General features: G+C 32.3%; 2 protein-coding genes across 2 annotated transcripts in view; one reads left to right on the forward strand and one right to left on the reverse strand.

The window, feature by feature from the left end:
• Window positions 1-1,317: 1,317 nt before the first annotated feature.
• On the forward strand, window positions 1,318-5,683 carry LOC119633289 (equilibrative nucleoside transporter 1). The gene is made up of 7 exons (XM_038026774.1): window positions 1,318-1,564; window positions 2,195-2,406; window positions 3,238-3,541; window positions 3,626-4,093; window positions 4,408-4,493; window positions 4,558-4,757; window positions 5,457-5,683. Exons 1-7 carry the CDS (start codon window positions 1,447-1,449, stop codon window positions 5,566-5,568), a joined length of 1,500 nt encoding a protein of 499 aa, XP_037882702.1. The 5' UTR covers window positions 1,318-1,446; the 3' UTR covers window positions 5,569-5,683.
• Window positions 5,684-8,603: 2,920 nt separating this feature from the next.
• LOC119632832 (1-phosphatidylinositol 4,5-bisphosphate phosphodiesterase classes I and II) overlaps window positions 8,604-18,716 on the reverse strand; it is a 17,550-nt gene continuing 7,437 nt past the window's right edge. Inside the window, exons 3-21 of the mRNA XM_038025954.1 lie at window positions 18,549-18,695; window positions 17,989-18,126; window positions 17,717-17,850; window positions 17,459-17,644; window positions 17,197-17,394; window positions 16,148-16,330; window positions 15,912-16,092; window positions 15,551-15,773; window positions 15,357-15,478; window positions 14,987-15,200; window positions 14,766-14,923; window positions 14,539-14,709; window positions 11,469-11,669; window positions 11,089-11,413; window positions 10,382-10,820; window positions 9,971-10,321; window positions 9,756-9,900; window positions 9,158-9,365; window positions 8,604-9,090 (exon numbers count right to left, since the gene is read on the reverse strand). Coding sequence (XP_037881882.1) covers window positions 9,047-9,090; window positions 9,158-9,365; window positions 9,756-9,900; window positions 9,971-10,321; window positions 10,382-10,820; window positions 11,089-11,413; window positions 11,469-11,669; window positions 14,539-14,709; window positions 14,766-14,923; window positions 14,987-15,200; window positions 15,357-15,478; window positions 15,551-15,773; window positions 15,912-16,092; window positions 16,148-16,330; window positions 17,197-17,394; window positions 17,459-17,644; window positions 17,717-17,850; window positions 17,989-18,126; window positions 18,549-18,695 — 3,768 coding nt within the window. The 3' untranslated portion in view covers window positions 8,604-9,046. The remainder of the gene's footprint in view (window positions 9,091-9,157; window positions 9,366-9,755; window positions 9,901-9,970; window positions 10,322-10,381; window positions 10,821-11,088; window positions 11,414-11,468; window positions 11,670-14,538; window positions 14,710-14,765; window positions 14,924-14,986; window positions 15,201-15,356; window positions 15,479-15,550; window positions 15,774-15,911; window positions 16,093-16,147; window positions 16,331-17,196; window positions 17,395-17,458; window positions 17,645-17,716; window positions 17,851-17,988; window positions 18,127-18,548; window positions 18,696-18,716) is intronic.

The following is an 18,716-nucleotide window of genomic DNA, read 5'->3' on the forward strand; positions in this document are numbered from 1 at the left end:
TCTTAAGCCCATCTGGGTGTCAAATATGTACGCACTAACGCAACACATCCTGCATCGCAAGTGGTATAGTAGTATAAAAACCGATACCATAGCTCGATAGCTAGTAATGGCGTTGGATTTTTAAAAATATTGAGCTGAAGTTGCTCCTTAGATTATTAATTTTTTTTTTTTTTTTTTCGAAAATATTGGTCAAAAATCATTTATAAATAGATATTGTTAAGTTTCGTTTCACTTTTAGTTTATAATTTATTATTGTTAATTTAGACTTGAAATTAAAGTGGACCGATTTAGAATAACTACGAAGTTTTCAATAAAAAAAATTTTTTTTTTTTTTTTTGATTGAAAAGAATTTCAATATGGATTTGAGCTAAAACATCACTCGATAAATTCATAAGAGATTTTTTCAATGCATTGGCTTGTGAACGATAAGGTAAGGTTTTATTATTTAATCTAAGAGGTCGGTAAATAAATTGTGTCCATTAATTAAAGGAAAAAGGAAAATAGAACCGGAAATTTATTGCTCCAAATAAAAAACAATAATTCACTCGACTGCAGTTTATGCTAACGATACTTTCAGCAGAACTGCTGTCAACTATTTTAGTAGCACGACAACCCTGCAAAGTGCAATTTATGAGATAAAACAAACAAAGGCGGAAAATAATTTCAATCCAAAACAAAGGCTTTAAAAAAACGAAAAATTGGTAGAAAATATTAAAAGACGATGATATTAATGATAATGGTAATGACTGCAGTAAACTTGATATCTTGTAAATCTTCTTATTTTCCTCTATAATCCGCATAAAGAAAGAAAGATCTTAGACGAAGTAAGCGGGATGGACTTCATTGACGGTATCCGATTAGATGAATCGTAATTCTAGTAAACCTATCTCTACTCCTATCTTTTCTGCCGCCAATAGGCGGTTTAAGTTAAAATTTTCCTTTAAAATATTTATAATATTGGGAGAAATATTGATAATATTTGCAACAATATTTTACCTATAGATCGTTTTAGGTCAATATATACTTTCAAAGTTATTTCTGGTATTAACATTGGATCTACTAACACTTAGGGGAACAGTTTCGCCATGGGGAACAGGGGATAGCCGTTAGCCTTTTTCTTAAAAAAAAAAAGAAGATATTTATTTTTATTAATTTATTGTTTATGGAAAATAATATTTAGGCTCGTTTACCTTTCATTTCCTTTGGTAGCGGATATGTAAATTGAAATTATAATCTATTGAGATTTTTCTAAATATCTCGCGGATATTACTTTCAACTTTTATCAAATCAACTATTTTATGAGCACGAAAACCCTAAAAACTATAATTCATGAAACAAAACAAATAAAGGAGAAAACCAATTTCAATGCAGAACAAAGGCTTAAAAAAAAAAGCAAATAAATAGAGCAAGTTTGAAAGTTCATCTTGTGGATCGAAATGATAGAAAATGTTAAAATACGATGATATTGATGATACTAGTGAACGCTGTAAACTTCTCAGTAACGAACAGTTAGCTGTTGATGATGACGATAACGATGAGGTCAATTTTCATCAACAAAGTGAATGTAAGCACATGCCCATAAATTTTATCAGAAACTTTATCAAACAAAAGAAACTAACCGTTTTTTATTGCAAACATAAATGATAAGTGATTGGTGGTAAATTAACGCCTACGCCGGTACATGCCTCATTTTTCTTATATCCAATCAAGTTGGAATTGTTGGGATCTCTTACAAATTAGGGAGATTAGCAGGCAATCTCTGGCGGTCCATTCGCTGGCAAATAAGTGTGACATACTGCAGCCACCGCATTGTTTATATCCTCGTCAGGTTCAACTGCTGTCATTTGTTACATCAGCAGATACGGAACGAGATAATCCAGCGCACTGCCATTTGCGATGTTGTTTTCTTGATCTTCGCAGTGTTACATAAAGAAGACAACTTTTGCGTACTTTTTGCATTTTTTACTTTTCGTATCTCCAAATGTTAGTTCGCTAATCTTAAAACTCATTCCGCCTGATGTGCGCACTCAGTGCCAGAAATGCTATTTCTCGTAAGCGAACAAGTTCATACTTGTTGAAGCGCCTGACAGTTCAACCTAATGCCATCAATTGCTGAAACAATCCTCCCCTTAGACATACGCTATCACATATCTTAAAATGCTAAGAAATTTATTTTTTGAATCTATTACAACAGATGCAGACTTTATCCTACCATTCGCACCCGCAACATTACCTTTGCCAAGTGAAACGCAGTATAATGAAGAGATTCTGGAAAGGGATAAGGACAATGATATATTTGTATCACCCGATATTCCAGCGGATGTATGGAACTACACGTACTTTGTATTCTGTTTACTGGGAATTGCAACAATGACACCATGGAATTTCTTTATAACAGCGGAAGATGTAAGTATTTAAATAATTCGTACGCCCTTCAATTATTGAGAACAAATCGCATTTCATTTGTAGCCGTTTAGCAATAAACTTTTCGCTTAAATGAAAGCAAATAACATTTTATTCGCCTTAGCGATGATTCGATTTTCATAGAAAATGTCCCGTCCGCAATTAGCTTACACAACAACACCTTTAAGGTAGCCAATGGAGTATTGCTTTAAAAAAATCTCTAAAATACTCAAATTTCGTATATCATTTTTGCATTTCCTTCTTCACTAATTTTATTATGCATTGTGACCTTCGGAAATGATCTGTCCGCATATTTGTTAGATTGTTATGCTCTGGGTCGTTTTGGGTGGCTCTCAAATATATATTTGATTTTCGTAGAGAAAATTTTGAGAATGATTTGAGTCTCTAATGGTCGACCTAGTGAACATGTACTTATTCTATTATATTTTATTATACTCAGAAATTGCTTGTTCGCCTAATCGTTAGGCGGATTTTGAATTCGCATTCGAATTCGAATTTTTTCGATAGTCGGTTGCTGAGCCGATCGATCAATAATTTTTGTGCGTAGAACAGCGAATATAATCAAGTCCTTAAGAAAAAAAAAATGAATAATTTATTCAAGAATTAGTTGCGTTTAATTAATATTAATTAAGAGTTGTAGCCCAAAAAAAAATTAGATCCATATGGTAGTCAATAAATTACTCTTCAGTAAGTTTTCCTATGAAGCTGTTATATCATATTACATTATATATATATGTATATATAAAATCGTTACGTTTGCTTATTATTTACAAAAATACAAAATTAATCTTTTTTTTTTTATCATCGTTCAAGTATTGGATGTACAAATTTCGAAACGTAAGCCTTAATGTTAGCCATGCAGAATTGGCCGATTTAAGTCCGTTGCAGAAAAGTTTCCCTTGTTACCTGACAATAACGGCGTCTATATCTGGTACCAGCTTTCTTGTATTGAACGCTATTTTTGGTCAACGCGTACCCGTACGTCTTAAAATTTTGGGTACCCTCTGCGTTATACTTCTTTTATTTGCTATAACAACTGCATTCGTCGAACTTAACACAGATGCCTGGCAAGAGCTATTTTTTGCATTAACTCTTTTTATAGTAATTATATTAAATGGTAAGTAGAGTATATTGGATCATATTTAAAGAATACAGTTCCGAAATGAAATGAAATGAATTGCTTTTGCTTTTGCTTTTTTAGTTTGCTCAGCCATAATGTCTGGAGGGGTTTTTGGCGTAGCTGGTTTATTCCCTTCGGAGTATATGACGGCAATGGTATCCGGCCAGGCTTTAGGTGGAATTTTAACGGCTTTAACATTCATAATTGTTTTGGCTCTTGGTGCCGGCGATCCCACGATAACGGCGTTTACCTTCTTCATTGTAGGAAGTGTCTTAATACTGTTGAATATTGTCTGTTACGCCATCATGGAAAGTAAACCGTTTTTTCAGTATTACCTTAATGTCGAGGAAAATATAAGAGCTCCGTATATGGTGAATGGTGTCATTGGCGACGACAACGCTGCGCAATTATGTGTAACAACCGTTTTTAGCAAAATCTACATTCATGCCGTAACAATTTGTATACTTTTTACTACAACTCTATCGGTTTATCCGTCCATAACTGTCTTAGTGCAGTCAGAAAGCTATGGCGAAGGGAAAGCATGGAATGGTAATTTCTATACTCGCCATCATATTTCATACTTGCAACATTTGCATTGGGCAATATTTAGCCTCATTAAAGCCTCAATACATTCACATAAACATTGATAAAATTCGATGCTTCAAGTTACAATTACAATTATTTCCCGCATATTTCTTGATCGGCACATAATAATTTATGCCCGATAAGAGACACAAAAATATAACTTTAGCTTTAGCTAAAAGATTGTTGTTGGAGCTTTTGTGATGGCTGCCCAAAAGGGGGCGTTTTTACTTTTATTTCGTTTGTTTAATCATTTTCTTTCTTATTATTATTATGTGCAGATATTTATTTCAGGCCGGTTGCTAACTACTTGATATTCAATTCTGGCGATTATTTTGGGCGAGTGATAGCAGGCATGTGTGAAAAGGTACAAGTACGCATTTCAAGAAGCAGTGACGTTATTTATTAACTCAAATGCTTTTTAAATTTAGCCCAAAAATAACGCTTACACGGTTCTGCTTATGGTTATCCTTCGTACATTTTATATACCATTATTTTTATGCTGCAATAGCAGTTCCCACAACTTTTTGCCAGTGTGGATACATTCCGACACAATTTTTATTGTTCTGATGACGACATTTGCTTTAAGTAATGGATATTTAGCCAACATTTTACTTATAATGGCGCCCAGGTATGTTTTTATCAACTAAATAAGGTGAACGAAAACGCATACTTCTTTCTGTTCAATACGCGGGACATGCGGGTTCTGTATTTTCAAAATCTATATAAAGAAAAACTTTTTTAAAAATCATTAAACAATTTTACTATTTTTCAGTTACGTTGTACATTTATTTGTTTTTCCTATCATATCAAATTTTCATTAGATACGCGCTTAAACGTGGGAGAACATGAACACAACGAACTTTACTCCTCTTTTTCTCTATGACAAGTGATTATTTCTTAGCAAAGCTACATACAAATAGTAGCCCCATGATAAAACTATTATCAATTTTAATGTTCAATATTTTTTTTGTACGGTCCGGTTGAACACGTCTGCTGTCATATTCGTAGAACCTTGAAAAAAAAACAGATTTGCGACTGAAGTTTTAGGTAATATGTTCATGTTAGCATGAAAGTTGAGGAAAAATTCCATCGATCCCCTAACTCTATTTAATATTATTTTTCTTATTAGAAATAGTGACGAACAAGGTTTATCCATTGATTGGATTGGATTGCAGATGGTATGAGGGTAACTTGTCATTTTATGCAACTTTGTCCTCGGGCGGAAGGAATAATAAATTGTTTGTTTTTTACATAGATAAACTATTATATAACGAATTTCGATTTCTGAATCAAAACATATAACGAATTTTTTATCTTTTGTTTCTAGGTTTGTTACAAGACGTGAAAAGGAAACGGCTTCCAGCTTTATGATCGCCTCTTTAAGTTGCGGTCTTGTATTTGGTTCTTTGCTAAGCATGATTTTGGTGCAAATACTTTAATTCCATAAGAAATTTTATAGCCTGCATAGTTATTGTTGAAGGCATAAATATTAAATAGTGTTTTTTTTTATTGAAAAAACAAAAGTGATTTTAAAGATTTTTAATTGATTTACATATAAAAAATAAAAAAAATGAAAAAAAGTACAAGTCTTCCCATTGGTTAAATTCGATATTCATTTTTTGCAACTATATATAAAATGATTCAATTAATCCCGTGTCACACTGACTTAGTGAAATGTGGACAAGGTGGCTGGAAGGCTCTGTTCGGTATGTTTGTCTATATAACAAAATAACTGTCACATATTCATTAAACCAAAGTTAAAACAATGAACTACGGTGTTTTTTAAGTAATTTTTTAAATGCAAGGGAGTTGTGTTCGAAGGGATGTCGTCGTTTTGTTTGCAAGTGCGGCTGGATTTATTTATTGTCCTCTTTGAAAATGCAAAAAGAAGATAAAAAAGATGTCGATCAATACTAAAAATTATGAGAAAATATCAAGTGGCAATAGCTTCCATATACCAATATACCCTACAGTACAGTAAAGAAAGTTCATTGTGTTGTTGCGATGTACATAACACCATAGGAAATTAATTTTGTTGTTGTGATAATGTTGCAAGCCAAATTCTAAACTGAGTATAACCGTACAGTATGGGAAGTCTATTGTATTGTAGCGTAGCGGTTGTGTTGCAAACTATTTGAGTACACACTGCAGAAAAAAAGAGTTCATTATGTTATTGCAGTATACTCCATACAATAACAAGTTATTTGTGTTGTTGCGGTGCTGTTGCAAACCATTTTCTCAACTGAGTATACCCAACAGCATAAGAAGTTCACTAATGTACTCGACGGCATCTACATTCTACTACATGTACTTTCAATGTACAGAAAGAAGACAACAAATGAAAAGGTCATAGAACTGAAGAGAAACAATCAAATGTTGTACTAACCCTGACTGGGGTTGTGCAGTATGAGAGAAACAATCTACAAAATACGAGAAGCAATCGAGGAAGAAGGGCCAGACATATTTTATATATTTAACGTGAACTACCCGAACTGAATATTTCGCCGCATGAACAAATATTATAAATGAATTTATCACAACTACTCCCTGTTAGTAAATTATTTTTATTTATTTATTTTGTTTTTTAATAAATAAGACTACAAAAAAAACCAGATTGAGACAAAAGATCGGAAAGATGAAATAAATTTCGCAATTCATCTGAATTTGTCTCAAGTAATACATTTATCGTAACTTGACATTTATTTATTCTTTAAGCAAAATAACAGCAAAATAGTATTCAACATAACTACATATATACTTACTTAACTTGTTAAACAATGCAATGATTAGAAAATAATTGAATGAAAAGTTTTTCTGAAAGAATGAAATAAAATGCAACGGTATACGTACGTGTTCGATCATTAACATCAAACGCGCAACATTTCATTATAGATCAATAATTTCTACCTTGAAGCTTCAGTTTGTTTCTTACAATTTTATTACATTCGAATACTACACATTGTACATACTATTTAATTTAAGTCAGCTGCACCGTTTTGATAATAATTAAAAATAAATGATCAGTTATTTGACTTTCAAGTATACAAGCATTGATTAACATACATATACAGTAGCGCAAAACATACGCACAGACAGGCCACCGTTCTTTTCAGGTGGAAAGAATGCACTCCGATTAGATTATTCTTCTGACTTCCTCAACTTCCACAATTGATTAAATAAAAGTGCTCATCATGGAAGCCTATTGAATATCCTTAATATATTTTTTCTTCGTAATGGTTCTTTATGAATATAAATATCTTGTGAAGACATCTGTTAGTGTATTAGAGCAATTAGGTTGAAACTTCTCAGCAGCAGAGATTCTTTCGATCTAAACAGCGTTTGAAATGCTTGACCGAAATTTCAAGAAACACTCTTTTACTGTTTCCATCTATTCGAAAAGGCTTAGAATATTAATTAAGCGAAAAAATAATTTTTTTTCTTCTTTTTGCAAAATTTGTAGTTTAGTTTAGTTAATGTGTGGAGCTTAACAGCCACTACGAGCCATTTTTATGAAATGAATTCTTTTAACAATGGGGAAAACTATAAAAATGACATACAATGTTAAGGAGCAATAAAAGTCGATGTGTGAGAATCTACATCTACATCTACATTTCGAAAAAAAAAATCTTTTATTTTTTACATTACATTACTATCCATAGGTACCGTGTACGTTTGCCTATAATTCCATTGAAAGATGCAAGCATTTGTCGCGTTTTAGTTTAGTTTTATATTTTTATACATTTATGTGCAATTTTCATTTTCAATAAAATTATCTTTTCATAATTGTGTACGACGAGACAAGGAAATTTTCGGAAAATTCAATTAAATGAATTTACGCAAGTAGATTATAGGAATTCGCAGAGATGCACATGTATGTTAAATAATTTATTCCGTGCGAAGAAAAAAAAAAATAAAAAAATAAAAATAAATAAATAAATAAAGATGTGCCACGTCTTGATTAGTTTATTAGCCCTTATATTCACAAATTGTTGAGAGTTAATTTTGAAGTGATTGTCCAATCGCATTAAATCTATCAATTATTTAAATATGCACGGCAAAATAATATATTGATGGGGAAGTAGAGGAAAAATAGGATTTGAAAATTACCTTAATACATTTAATGACAAGAACGAGGCGAAATGACATTATTAATATTTGCTTTTTTTTTTTTTTTTTTTTTTTTAATTTATTAATTCAATATACACAATATATAATAATCGTTTGAAGGTGTGCACAGTGTCACAAAGATCATCATTAATCGTATACAAATTTTCTTAAACATTTTGATTTTTCAATTTTATAGTAAAAAGAATTCGTTATTAAATAAATAAAATTGATCTGAGATTGATCGACTAGTTGCTTTCACATGTGACTAATAACTATAAATATATGACGATTATATTTCATTTAATTTCATTTGAACATTTTAATATGTAACTAGTTTTACAATATAAATTTTTTTTACATATTTTTTTTTTTTTTTTTTTTTTTTTAATTTTAAAGAAATAAAATAGGAGTAACGAACAACACTAATATACATTTGAAGTGAAAACACAACCACTTTGAAATTAATTACATGAGATTGACAATAATTAACGTACAATTCAAATTATATTTTTATTTGTTTTAAATTTATATTTATTTACATTTATATGTGAATGGGGTCTGCCTTCTCTATATATATATGTATGATATTGCCTTCTCATTTCCCAATAATAAAATAAAAATACATTCTTTTAAAAAGCCTTAATCTGTTCGAAGAATTCCTTTGCTTTTCAAGTCCAGCACTTTTTTACTTACTTTAGACACATCTAGGTCCATGTTTAATACCCATCTATCGAAATTTAAAAAGAAGCCTACGGCTTTTCACTGCCGCTCGAGCAATATCATATGATTCATTAATTTAGAAACTTGGATTTATAGGCCGAATGCTGCTTTCGCCTTTAGAACTTTAGAAAGAACTAATGAATGAATGATTCGAATTTAATTAATTTGTTGTAACTTTCAGAACTTTGAGATAAATCTAACTTTCGATTTGACTCAGGGCAGCAACCTCACAATCCGAACTTTTGCCGATACTGTCATTTGAACGTGCAGGTGATATAGACAATTGATTGCTGCTTCCACTGGCCAAATTGTTGCTTTGTGATTTGCTTGAGTTTAGGAAAAGCACAAGAAATCCATTGCCAGTAGCGCACGTTGATGACTCACAACTTTGGTTTACAATATACTTTGCCTGCAAAAAAGTAAAGAAAATGTTAATTTATTTTTTTTATTTTTTTTATGGTAACGTTTGAGTTTTGAATGGTCCCCCTACCACCATAAGCAATTAGGATGCGAGAAGTGACTTGTCTTTCATTAATGTTGGACTAATCTGAGCGCTATCTAAAGTTAGCTTGGCACCTTCAATACTCTTACTTCAAATTTTAAAATTATAACAAACAAGCATCGACTGACTAATTTATTAAATTGAAAATTCAACAAATTGTTGAAACGATTTTTTTGCTTTGCCTAACCAAATGATAAGTTTAGTGCAAAATGGTGCGCATATGCGTATATGGACATCAGCATTTATTTGTAAATCACATAAATGGACTGACACAGATCACAAAGTACTTCTATTCACCTTTGCTCGATGATCAGCAAAGTTACTTCGTACGACATCATGTTCCCTTTGCAATTCCTCTCGGCGCTTATCGAAAGCCTGCTTCAATTTCACTCGCTCCGCAACACCACGTTCCACTACAGAGCTTGCCACTTCCCGTTTCATTCTGAAAATATGTTGAAATTAGTGCGGACTGTTCAAGAATATTTTTGATAGCGAATTTATTACGTTCCCACCTTATGAGCTCATCTTTGTCTCTGTGAACGGAAGTTAAACTTTTAACTTCGTTTCTTCGAGCTTCTTGCAATGAATGCATAACCTCGCTGGTAACTTTGTCAAGAGATATCTTCAGCTGTTTCATTTGATTGGCTTGTGATTGTATCATAATTTCTTCGATTGTAGCGTAAACGCTTTCAAAATATTTCTCTTGTACTTCACGGTATTTCTGGGAATACTCGTGGCAAGCAATTGATAATTTCTCTGATTGAGTTTTCGAAGCTGGGCTATCCTTATTTTTATTATCTAAGCCTTGCGCACAAGGTGGCACTTCTGTTCGATGATTACTACTGTAGGATGATAGACAATTTCTTTTTTTTTTTTTAAAGTTTATGATATTTTTGAATTAAGGAAAAGGGCTAATGACTTACAAACTTTTGTTGCTTAAACGTTTCACCAGCTTATTTGTAATAGCAAATTTTTGTTTTCTATTCCTTTCCAACGATCCCAATTGAGATTCGACAATTTTTATTTTTTCTTCATCGTGCTTTTTACGTAGAGATTCCAATTTCTTTTCCATCTTTAATCGCTTTTCACGCACCAGCTTATGTTCGAAAATTTTTTCTAATGGTTCGGCTTCTAAAATGTCTACGTCGAACTGTGAAGTCTCTATTTGTTTTACAGAGGTTTGTACAGTTAAGTCCAAAGAATGCTGATGCTGTATACTTGAAGTAATTGCTGCAGCTGACTCGATGGAATCATGCTCGCCCGTAACTTCAACATTTGTTGTTGCAGCTGTCAAACTCGTCTTATGTTTAGGGCTAAGAGCCATGGACTCTATCGGTCTCGTATCGATCTTTTTATGACCACCTGAGCAAATATCGAAAATTTGATTAAATTAAAGTATATGCATAAAGAAAATTCGACCTTATTGTCGCGATAACTAACATAAATTATTTTAGAAAGTAATTTGCTTTCTGAAGAAATTTTTTCTTTAAAAGTTAATCAAATAAACTGATCAGATCAATTATTAAAAGAATTTAAAATATATTTTCAGAAAGTTCTCAAAATTTTTATGAATTTGTTTATTCGACCGATGAATATTCTGCGAATTCACTTGATGTGTTATTTTACTTACACAAAGTAGCTGGATCTTCTTCTATTGGTTCCGTATCTTCCGTTAATACTGCCAACTGTTTGTCACGTTTCTCTAGTTCATTTTGATATTTAATAGGATTAGCTAAGGCTTCGGCGAAATTGGATAGATCATCAGGAACGTAATCTTTTACGATGATACAAAGGAAAAGTGAGGTTAGAATTAATGGTTGACCCGATTCATTGCGCAAACTTAAATGACGAAAGCCCGGACACAAACCAATAACAGGTAACACTCTATGTCCGATAAGTTTGCCACCTTCTTCATAAGCAGCTATCCTTATGCTGGCCAATTCCGGCAAAACAACCTGAGCGTTTTTAATTAAGATCACTTCACGTAAACTTACTTCCGTTACTACATACCTTTTTAAAAACAAATGGCTCCTCATCATAAACAGGATTAATTGCGTTATCGCGAACAATTTTAGTACGAAACTTCTTACGCACTGTATCGGCGGGCAATCCAAACATATCCACTTCGACATAAGTACCTACTCGCTTGTCGGATAAAAATTGTCCCGATAGGACCGTAATCGAAACAGTACCGGCAATTATCCCATCCACCTATTAATAAAATAGATTTTATTTATTGATTAACACGGAAATACTTTTGTAATATTTAAGTGGCCTTGGAATAAAAAAAAAAAAAAAATTCTTTACCAAGCTCAGGTCAAATCTCTGTTCATTGAAATTCTGTCAAAAATGATTAATGCTATGAAATGTTTTCTTGAGCACACAACAACGCTGTACACATACGATGCAAAAACGTTTACACCCCACTTGTAAGACTCTTTTTAAAATGAAAAGCTGATAATATTTACCAAATAATACCATCCGACGTAATTTCATTTGTCATATTACAATGTCGGGATTGTATATGTGATTGACTACAGTTTGTTATTAGATTTGTAAAAGAGAGCATCATACATCTTAAGTGAAATGTTTGTATTTTCTATTCTGAAATGGAAAACTTACAACAACAACATTTATCATTATCATTAAAGCAATTCATTTGCTGCTTCCTTTGCTATAAATTTGCATACATCCGCTGGCTCTTTGGCGGGCATATGCAATGATAAAATATGTTCTTTGTATGAATTTATCTCATTACAGAAAGTGCATGAAAACTGGTATCAAAATGCAAAAAGAAAAAGGAGCCGAGAACAGATTGAGAGTAAGTAAAAGACTTGCGTCTCTCTTATGTTACTCACGAAGATCTTCTCAGCTATGCTAAAAGTACAGCGCACGAAATTCTTTCAACACAGGCAACAGAATTGCTGTTATTGCTTTGTTTTAATTATTTTCATAAACCCGTTAAGTTAACGGATGCATATCTTTTTTTCTTCAAAATAAAATATTTTTTCCAACATATTCGTAGTTTATTTTTTTTAATCTCAAATTTCGTAATTATGAGATCTGTTACGATTTACAGTTCAATTCAACAGTTGTGTTATACGCTTTTGTCGATCTGTTACGATTTACAGCTCAATTCAACAGCTCTGTTATAGGCTTTTGTCAATCTGTTACGATGTACAGCTCAATTCAACAGTTGTGTTATAGGCTTTTGTCGATCTGTTAAGATTCACAGCTCAATTCAACACTTATGTTACAGGCTTTTATCGATCTGTTATCTTACTTCTTATTATAATTTTCAATCTTAGTTCACTAAAGTAAAGACATAAACCAATTACTTAAAAATAAATGTTACAATACATATCGATATTCTATGCTGATGTCCGATGTTCCTGTTTTTCTTCCCTTTAACAGTATCAAAATGTTAAATGTTAATGTGGCGCATGTAAAAAATAGCAAATAAAATGTAAATGTTTTGCATATATTTTGTCAATTTTATATGAAATTTGTAATAAATATATTACGACACGTATTCAATTATAAAATCAATAAGTAATAGTTCGTCGAGTCTTTTATTTACATATATATACTATATATAAGTATTGAAAATGTGGAATCGGTAAAGCGAAGAAGCTATTAGGAATGCTTTGCAACGTATATCGATATTAGGCAAATATCACTAAAACTATTGCGAACAAAATAATATTAAATTTTTCTAAGCACCTTGGCTGCCAAGTTTAGCTGTAAATCATAAAAGACGCTTACTTTATAGAGAGTTGTTATCAATTATTTCATTTTAAAAGTTTATAGCTAACAAAATTTTTTTTTAAATCACACTTATCTAATAAACATAAAGGAAGCAAGTTAGAAAATTTATTCGGTTGTGTTCGAATCTTTTATACCCATCACCGTTATCCTAAAAAGACGAAAGAACTGCTTTATAGTAGAGAATGGATGCAGCCGATTTTTTCTATTTCCAAAATAAAACTTTTTGTCGCATTGGCGTGTCGTCGTTTTAGGCGAGTCAAAGTTCGTTCGCATCTTTTAGGCAATTGTTTTAGGCGAAAGTTGGAATCGTTACCACTGATACTACACAATTGGGCAGACGAACAGATGGACAGGTGAACAGACGGACATACTTAGGAGCACTTCAAATCTGAAACTGACCAAGAATTTTTATACTTTATGGGGATTTTGAAACTTATTTCTGCGCCTTATAAGGTATTGAAAAAATAGTCAAATATTGATACACTATAATATTGGGTAGACGAATTCGTACAGGCACTACATCGCCCACATAATATGCTTTTAAATTTGTGTACATTTATCTACTATAGTGTATGAGTAGTGAGCTAAAAACCGATTTTTAATTCTTTTGAAGAACACAGGTGCACTGGCCAAGTCAGGCGGAATTGATATTACATTACTTATTACCTAACCATAATAAAAATATAATATATGCAGTGTCGTGCGATTTTTTCTTTATTACTGCCTTGCGCACAAATAAAGACAGACCAACAGATAAGTCATATAAGTAGAAAGTAAACTAAAGAATTTTAAAGAAAAATTAACCGAATCTTTCCCTTTTTTTTTGTATATAAAAAGGGTAATAAATGAATAATGGAGTGTAAAGGAAATATGTGTCGATCTTTTTCTAAAAGTTTTAATAATTATCAATAATTATAAGATTTCAGAAAAATATATGCTTAGCTTAGCAAAGTACAACATCTGAAGATGAAATTATCATTGAAATATGGAAAAGGGAAAATTTTGGAATGCTTCAGTGAAGATAAAATGAACGCAAGGGCCATGACCTTGAGAGAACCTTGAGACCTCCTAAGACTTATGCAAATACCTCAACAACAATAATTACAGTTTTCAAATCAACTGATGGAAAAAATTTTTTGATTCAAAAGTTCGTCAATTGACAAAAATTGTCTCGCAAACACTGTCAAGAATTTTTTGTGGGTTATTATTGCTTTTAAATATTCGCACGAAATTAGTGCAAATGTATTTAAGACGAGAGAATGAAGAAAGGGTTTTGCAAAAACTATGCAAATTTAATCTTCAAGATACATACCGTACTTTCGGCGAAAGGATCCAAACGACGATCAGTTCTTCTCATAAATTCCGGTTTCAGTAAGTAGCCCGATCGACCATTATATTCGAATATTCCCAAATTAAGCTGCATAGCTAGATCTAAAGTTTGAAAATTCAACGCTACCAGTTGGCAGCCCGCATTCCAAAACAACTACAATATCAGAGATTTAAAGTAAAGTTAATTCCGCTATTGTATCGAACACTTACCTGAGGCATAAAGTTGGAACTATCGAATCTAGTGCCGGCTGGATATACACGAGATAATTGGTGCTTATTGTAATTGACGAATTCAATAGGTCGCTCTTTAAGCAATGCTGTAGCTTGTTTTTCATCAAATGAAGACATTTCGTAGCAACGATTTTTTTCTATTGAATCAAAAATCTTGTCTCATTTTATTTGAGAAAGTTAATATGCTGCTATATACATACTTTCTGCATTCTCAAATGAGCTGAAATGTATTGGCTGCACGTAGTTCACCAAGGCTGATATCTCTGCTCCAGCTTCCGTTTCTTTTTGCACTTTTTCTGAAGGTGGCTCGTTTCCACTGGAAAGAGCTAGGACTGGGGCAGGCAACGAATCATCTTCGCTTGAACTTTCCGTATCCGATGATCCTGTACTGTCCTTCGAACTTTGCCGCATTTGCTAAAAAAATTTCATATATATTATTATATATGGATTGAGAAAAGTACCTCTCTCTGATAAGAGGAGCTTGAAATTCGATATTATTTGTCATTTCTCTTTCCAAATTTTAATATATTGAAAAAACAAATGAAATATGTGTCTATTTCGTAAGCCTACCTGCAAGAGTGGTACACCGCTGTTGGTTCCCGCTTCCAAATGGATGTTCGTTTCCCCATCGTGGCCATTACCGTCCATTACCGGGCCTTGTGAAACTGGTGTCGATTTATTCGCAACGTCCACTAAAATATATTTAATGTTCAAAAAATAAGTATAAAGTTGTTTACCTGCAAGCTACACAGGCACACACTTACCAGAGTTAAGGGATGTTAGCTGTTTACTACTTTCAGTTTTTTTATGATGATGATGATGATGATGGTGATGATGATGATGTTTTTTCTTATTTTTTATAATAATTTTACGTTTAAGTAGCGATGGAGGCGGTAGATCAACATTTGGTTCTAAAGGATGCGTTTCAATGGGCTTATCTAGTAGCATATCACCGAATATTTCCCGGCAATAATTTGCAATTTTAGCCTAATTTACATAAAAAGCTTGAATCAACAATTAATAAATTCTACACACAATGTAAATTTAGCGCAAGTTGAATTGCAGCAAATTCCGATATTTTACAAAATTTTCGAAATTTTTGAAGAACATTTTTCTCTAGCTTACCTGTTGTCTAGGATTGCAATGATTTTCAAAACTCAATATCACTGGATATTCTGATGTTTTGAAAGCACTTTCAGCTATGGCTTCGAGAACGTCTTTCGCAAAAATTTCGGGCACAAATGTATAGCCATGAACAATGACTGGCTCTTCGGTGCGGCCATTCCAAAAGTCCAATTCTACACATCTTAGGAAAACAAATTTGATAGTCTTAGCTTCGATTAACAATGCATAAGACATACCTACAACCAGCTAGAAGACATTGTCTATAAATTTCCACCGAAGATTTACCAGTTAATTGATGTCCCGTTAAATAGGTGTTGTGCGAAGAATTAATAAAATAATGCGAGAGAGGTTGTTCCATATCATCACACAAATCCAGTTTATTAAACGCCATAATAGGATTGTCCTCCGACATCAAATATCTATAAAGAGATTCAAATAAAAAGTATCTTGAATATGTGGTACAAGGCTGCTTACGTCATTGCAAATCTTGATAGTACGGAAAGGTTTCTTCGATTAAAAGCAAGATCATCCCCATCTCACGAAACATTTTTTAAAGCACTGTGCAAATCTACGTTGTACTAATATGAACTTTTACTGATTATAACTGGGAGTGAGTTACTATTATATATTCTCTCTGGTAATAGTGTGGTGATGATGTGAATTCAATATTTATGCACTGAGTTAATGCTTGTAAATATTGGCAGCAACAAGTGTTACATTTACAGTTTATGGCTGTTTTTTTTTAATTTCGCATCAACATTTCCAGTTGTTGGTTTTTTCATTAGTAGATGAGTTAGCTTAGCTAACTCAAACACATATGCTGATCAGATACAAAATTAGCACAATAATAGGTTCTCAAATATTATTTCTTGGAACTATGTTTTTAAAAAAAATATTGATTCAATATATTCCGACTCTTCTTAGGTATTGAACTGAGAAATAATTAATAAAATTTGCACAAAAATACTAAGCTACATAAGACTTTTCATTAACACCTTTCTCGCATGTAGAGTGACATTTTTTGGAAACAAGAAGAAGATATTTTGAAAAATTTGTGAAATTTTTCATCTAATATATGAAATTATTAATTGTTACATAAGTGTTATTTAAAGGACGAACATAAAATAATGATTTATTCATAATACAATCGCATAATAATATCACCTCAAATGGACACTAAGACCAATTATTTAACTGAAGGTAAACATGTCCAAATGGTTGATTAGTAAATATAAGCTAAGATAAAATATTATTTATAATATACGTGTATAGGTATAAATGTTACCTTAAAAATCCGTCGAGACTAAGCAAACCCTTTTGAATATTGAATTTATTAGGCTCATACTGTTGTATAATCTCTTTGGCCCTTTGCGTGTTCGCGTAAGGATATAAAATTTCATTAAGCCTAGGATCGCGTTGTGTTTTATTGAGGAAATCCACTAATTGATCTGTTGTCATGTACTTCCGCTTGGTGTTGCCAACTCTGAAATTGATTGAATTAAATATTAATTGAAATGAATTTTTAAAAATTCTTTATGAAAGCGTACAAGCAGTCGAACACTTTTTCAACTTCGTTACGGTGGGTTAAATTCTTGTATAAATTATAAAATTCCTCGAATGAAAATTTTGAAACAGCGACAGTTTCAATTTTACCAGATGGTAATCCAATATTCTCCAATGCCTTCTCAACTCGTTTTCGATCATCCTTGTGCTGCGCAAATAGCTTGACTATGCTAAAATTATTATTAATGATAATTAATGATAATCATTGTGAACAATGCCATAATGATTGAAGTTAGACTCACTTTTTTACTGGTATCTTGCCATTTTTATCTATTTGAAGACAAAGCTTAGTATGGGCCTTCTTTAAAAACATATTGACTGAACCGTTAAGTTGAAATAAACTGTAAGCCAATCGCATCACACCATCGCACCAGTGCTAAGTTTTATTTAAGAAAATTTCGTACAACTATATATAAAATCGGTTTCTCTTTAATGTACACAGTAAAATATTTATAAGCATAGAAAAAAATATGTACGAATGTGTATTTAACGGTTCACGTTTCAAATTATTTACCTGGGCAATTTCTTTTTTGGTGCAACAAAAATTAACAAAAGTATTATTGACGAAATCCGGGCCATGGCAAACAGTTACTGTTTTTTCTTCTAACGTATCTTGAGATCCCAGCGTAACGATTTGCCTAAGTTTGATATCCTAAATACGTGATAGACAAACAAAAATTGTCTACTATTAGTATTGAGTCTAGAGATAACATAAAATCTTTTTATTCGTATCGGGGTGTGTAGGTAAGGAGCCCCCTATCTGCATAGAAACAAACAAGTCTACATTCACTTTAGGGGAATATTGATAATAATCGTTATGCACGCGTTAGACGGGCTTCTTTTTTTCCAATTAACTATAAATAAAAGCGACAACAAGCACATAAGCGCGGGAGTACGGAGAGGCTTGACTTAAATAATTCTAGCCTTGTCATTACGAATGCAAAGACTAACTTCCGGACTTACTCAAGCTATTTCGATCCTTCAACTCCGTTCGATGTTACATACATATTAGTAGAGTAGCGAAAGTTAAATATGTGCATGAATTATTTTTATCAACGCTTTGAATGTACTTGCCTTGGGCTTCTTCGCGTAATGTCCAGTCCTTACATCCTTGATGGTGGTGATATCCAAAATGTCCATTTCATTATTTTGATCAACCCAGTATAAAAAGAAACCGTTTGGGTCAACTCGCATTGTAACCGGAGTTCCAATACATGAGTCCTAAAATTTAAAAAAAAAAAA

Source organism: Glossina fuscipes, unplaced genomic scaffold (genome assembly GCF_014805625.2).
Source record: "Glossina fuscipes isolate IAEA_lab_2018 unplaced genomic scaffold, Yale_Gfus_2 2, whole genome shotgun sequence".
Lineage (NCBI taxonomy): Eukaryota > Metazoa > Arthropoda > Insecta > Diptera > Glossinidae > Glossina > Glossina fuscipes.

Excerpts from the sequence above, each read along its gene's own strand:
- LOC119633289 (XM_038026774.1), top strand. The coding sequence starts at position 1,447 with ATGTTAAAATACGATGATATTGATGATACTAGTGAACGCTGTAAACTT. Across the intron at positions 1,565-2,194 it reads TTTTCATCAACAAAGTGAAT|ATGCAGACTTTATCCTACCA; the intron begins GTAAGCACATGC and ends CTATTACAACAG. Across the intron at positions 2,407-3,237 it reads TCTTTATAACAGCGGAAGAT|TATTGGATGTACAAATTTCG; the intron begins GTAAGTATTTAA and ends TCATCGTTCAAG.